The 4,611-nt window shown below is 44.4% G+C and overlaps 1 protein-coding gene across 1 annotated transcript; it reads right to left on the bottom strand.

The window, feature by feature from the left end:
* Window positions 1-917: 917 nt before the first annotated feature.
* Window positions 918-3,760, bottom strand: LOC146970819 (protein shisa-like-2A). The gene is made up of 3 exons (XM_085804097.1): window positions 3,428-3,760; window positions 2,638-2,774; window positions 918-2,366 (listed from the first exon to the last, which is right to left on the bottom strand). Exons 1-3 carry the CDS (start codon window positions 3,607-3,609, stop codon window positions 2,191-2,193), a joined length of 495 nt encoding a protein of 164 aa, XP_085660223.1. The 5' UTR covers window positions 3,610-3,760; the 3' UTR covers window positions 918-2,190.
* Window positions 3,761-4,611: the final 851 nt, after the last annotated feature.

Raw genomic sequence — 4,611 nt, 5'->3', positions numbered from 1 at the left:
ACATCATTTCAGTTTCATTCATGCTTCTTTTTCACTGCTTCATTCTCTGTGGCTATCAGCTGATGTGTAACCAGAGACCAAGTAACTTTTCAATTCTTGCTACCAAAGCCATTTACTGCCACGTCCTTATTTGCCATGTTTTTGGTATTGTTGATTTATGCTTAAATATTAATGGATGTCTGATTTAAGGGGGATTGGAGCTCAAGCAAAGCCCTCATTGGTTGAGTTTACAGAAACATGGAATAAGAAATCATACACAACATACAATAAAGGACAGAGTCCAAACATCAATCTCCAGTGTCACAGTCGTGGGGCTCTAGTTTCGTAGACCAGGCGCAGGCGGGACGCAACGGGGTGTGTCCAGGCGCACCTTGCACGTTTCATGCACGGCGCACCCCGGCGCCGGTGCTCCTCCTGTCCCTCCGCAAGTGGGAAAGAGGGAGGGGAGAAAGCGTGAATGGGTTTAACACAGCCGACTCAGATTTTCACATATCAAATTAGCTGCAATTTTGTCATTTTATATTTCGACATGGGTGAGGGAGACAGCCACGCCAGATGGCCAAACTTTTTCCAGGAGGAAACTGATGTTTTGGTGCGGGAGGTTCAAGCTCACAGTGGCCAGATATATGGTAACGCGAACATATACCTCAACAGACTGATGAAGCAAAAGTAGTCTGGGAGGAGGTTACTAATCAGATTTGCCCTGATACACTGAAAACCGTTACCCAGTGTGAAAAAACAACCAAACAAACAAAAAACACACCCTTTTTCCACTAATAAAGATGCTCACATTTTAAACCGATGTAACAAAGGTGGGTAGTGTGCACAGATCACAACATAAACAAATACCATAGTATCGGGGATGAAATCAGATGCAGCTGTGCGAAAAGACGCATTGCTGAGCTTTGTGGCCGGCCCTTGTCGGCGAGCGTCTCTCTCTCTCTCTCTCTCTCTTTTTTTTTTTTTAATTTTTGAGATGAGAGATGTCGAATATATACTCACTCTCTGATGCCGAGGCTGTTTGTGTTTGGCTCAGAGAGATGTGAACTAGTTAGTTTGCATCACTTTTTAATCTGTGTTAAAGATATAGTTGGTAATCCTGCAGAAACACGTTTTGTTATACTGGGTGAAATGGTCCTTCTATCCTGAGAGTAGTCAATACTTTATATATTCAGAAAGAGGAACGAAAATACAACAAAACTCTGACCAATCTATGCTTTTCGCTCCGAGAGCAAAAGAATGATCAGATGCCTTCATGTCTAGTTCTGCCTACGCCAAATCAAGCTGCCGTCTCTCTCCCTCCTCTCGCGTGCACAATCAGCGTCTTCACCTACGTCCTTGGAAAAGCCACACTCCAGTCTGGTGGGTGGCAATGTAGCTCTGGTAATATGCGTTGGGTGTCTTCACGTACGTCCGTGGAAAGGTGAAGGCGTGGCTTCAGAGAGAAGTCTGAGGAAAGGGGCTGGGACTTTTGACATGTGTTTTTCAAAATGTGCCTTGTTGCGCTGCACGAAACTTGCACTGCGTGGGCTGGACTACCCTGCACCACCTTGCATCGCACCACGAAACTAGAGCCCCTTATGTTTAAGCATCCACCCAGGTCTCAGTCATTACTTCAAGAAAACACAAAATAATGAAGGAGCCTCCATTTTTTCTTTCGTGGACGCCCTCTTCCCCACAGATCCCTCAGTCCCTGAGTACAACTTAGCAGATGTCAATACATATAATAGAATAGAATAGGACAAGGAGACACAGCCTCATTGTCCAGGCTCAGCTGTTGTTGTATCTTCTTGTATCTTGTCTTTTCCTTTTCCTGGATGCACATGAAACTGTACTTCCTGAATGTAACATGGACAAACACACTCATGTTCCTTCTTTTGTTGGCCTTTCATTTGCCGTGATGATCCATTTTTTACCCCATCATTGACTCTAATGATGCCACTTACATGCACTGTCATGTCATCCTATTTCAGCGCCTTCTTAATGTGTGATTATCTACAGCACTCAGTAGTGGTTCTTTTTTCGGTGTTTAATATACACTCCACTCAACCACCTCCACTCAATTGCACAGCACATAATGTCAGCTTCTGCTCCTCCCAGTGTCTTCGCCATGGCAGCCCAGTCTGCCTCAAGACACACGGGCTCTCCTGACCTCTGGATTGCTTGTTCTGCGTTAAGTCTTTTAACAGACTATGAGGGGCTTTCCACTTTGACACTGGTGACTGTGGCTGTGAAACACCTCTGGAACAGGCGCTCGGGGTCTGGCGGCTGATTATCACAGTCCAGCTTCCTGCTCTTGAAGTGTTTTCTAAATCCCTGTGGACCAGATGCTCTTGCACTGCTCGATCCCTCACTGGGATCTCCTTCTGGAAAAAGCACACAAACAGTTGCACAAAGTTCAACCACATTGCATGTACCGTATGTTCTGTGCAGGTAGCAAACTACCAGCAAGCAAAATAAAGAAAAATGAGTCATTAAAAGCCTGAAAATGCTGCTGTCTGCTGAGATTCCTTCAGAGCTGCAGGCTTTCAGGAGGAGCGCATCACATTGTACTTCCTATTGTCACAACTGTGGACTTAATGAGAGCCTACACACACACACACACACACACACACACACACACACACACACACCAACCTGGCACCCTTAGGGGTAGGCCGTTGTCAAGACGACTAGGTTTGGTGGCGATGAAGAGGTAGCAGAGGACACAAACGGTGATGAGGAATGCAAGTAGGACCACCGCTGCAATGGACAGACCAATCAGAGCGCCAATACTGAGGAGAGGAGAGGAGAGATAAGGAACATACAAAAATGTGTTAAGTTACAGTAATATTTACCTTTGCAAATCCACCTATCACCAACTCTCTCTCACTCACACACACACACACACACACACACACACACACACACACACACACACACACACACACACACACACACACACACACACACACACACACACACACACACACACACACACACACACACACACACACACACACACTGTCTCCCTAAACCCCTCACAAATGAAGTCAATTATGTGAAGTCTAGTTGTACCTGTCTCACTAGATTATAGCAATAATCCAGCTCTCCTGGCTGAGAGTGAGTGAGGAGATGGATTCAGAGGACTCAAGCTGATGAAGTCTTTAGCTTTCTCAATGAGTGGCAGAGGCAGTGGTGAATCACTAAGTGTGAGTTAGGCTGTGAAACAGGTGCTGCTGCTGCTGTTGCTGCCTGGATTTCTGATTAGCAGGAGGAAGACAAAAAGCTGCAGTCTCAAGGAAGTCTTTCACTTCCACCGTGATCAGTCCATCGCCTGATCAGAAGAGGATCACAGAGCCTCCCACATCTTCATTCACATTAGTCTCTAAATAAGTGAGTAAACTAAAGAAAATGTGACTTCTAATAAGACGGAGGAAACACATACCTCAGCCACCACATGTATCCGTACTCGTACGGGAAGAAACTGTTGGGATCATCACAGCAATACTTCATATCATTAAAGCCGCAACAGTAAACAGCAGCAGCGGCGTTTCCCGGTTTGGGGCAGGAGAAGCCGTCCACAAACATGCCGTCGGTGCTGTAGTAGCTGCTGCATTCAGCACTCATGGTGCAGCAGTGGAATAAATAAAGTTACAGCAAAAAAACATAAACAGTACGATCCGTGTGTTGAAGTGATGGAGAAGAGCCGGGCATGGTGAGTGCGTCGTGCGCTCCGCTGTCACACCGTGGTGGACTGTCCCTCCACCCGCCGCGTGGATGAGCGCGCAGAGAGACGGAGGAAAAAAACTTTGAATCTGCAGAAAACTGGAGCGACCCCCCGCCCTCGCCCTCTCTCTCTCTCTCTCTCTCTCTCTCTCTCTCTCTCTCTCTCTCTCTCTCTCTCTCTCTCTCTCTCTCTCTCTCCCAAACTAATGCTTACCTCATCTGGAGCTGGGTGATTCTTCAATTAGGAGAGTTTTTCTGCACCCAAAATGAATAAAAAATAAAAATAAAAACATCTGAAAAAACAGTTATTGTATCTGTTGGGGCTAAGTTGTAAAAGCTCTGAAAAAACAACTGTGTCTTAATTATGATATTTGGAAATTTTAGTTTTGTTAGTGTAAATCCCAATACGGTTATCGGCTTGTCCCTAACCCAGACTTTTGAACATCTTCTTTATAGTAAAGTATCAAATTCATTCGTTCATTAAAACTTCGCTTTTCATTGTGACATAAAACTTGAAAAAACATACAGTATTTCATATTCATTTGGTTTGTATATGGGCAATTAGAACATTTTATAGTTGAATATCGCTGCATATAGCCTACCATCACACCAACTGTTTGAGAGCAATAAAGGTTTTTCAAACTATTATTCAGTTGTTGTTGCAACTGAAAGTAGGAGGACCACAAGGCCAGACATGGCAGAAGGACTGATTGATCTCAATAAACGTGAGTAATTTGAAGATTTGTTCATCCTGATCTGAGAGTGTGTTTATTAGGGGCCATTACCGAACAAGTTAGACTATTTTAGTTTGGAAATAGAGAACCCTACTTCAAAAGTCTGGGTTAGGGGGACATAAATTACTAAACTTTTCATGCAAATAGCATTTTGTAAAAATCTAATTGA

Source organism: Trachurus japonicus, chromosome 17 (assembly GCF_045865225.1).
Source record: "Trachurus japonicus isolate A0001 chromosome 17, Traja_1.0".
Taxonomy (NCBI): domain Eukaryota; kingdom Metazoa; phylum Chordata; class Actinopteri; order Carangiformes; family Carangidae; genus Trachurus; species Trachurus japonicus.
This window is presented reverse-complemented; position numbering and strand designations above follow the sequence as displayed.

Coding starts and splice junctions, on each gene's coding strand:
- LOC146970819 (XM_085804097.1), bottom strand. CDS start 3,609: ATGAGTGCTGAATGCAGCAGCTACTACAGCACCGACGGCATGTTTGTG. Junction 2,775..3,427: donor GGATACATGTGGTGGCTGAG/GTATGTGTTTCC, acceptor TCCTCTCCTCAG/TATTGGCGCTCTGATTGGTC. Junction 2,367..2,637: donor CCTACCCCTAAGGGTGCCAG/GTTGGTGTGTGT, acceptor TGCTTTTTCCAG/AAGGAGATCCCAGTGAGGGA.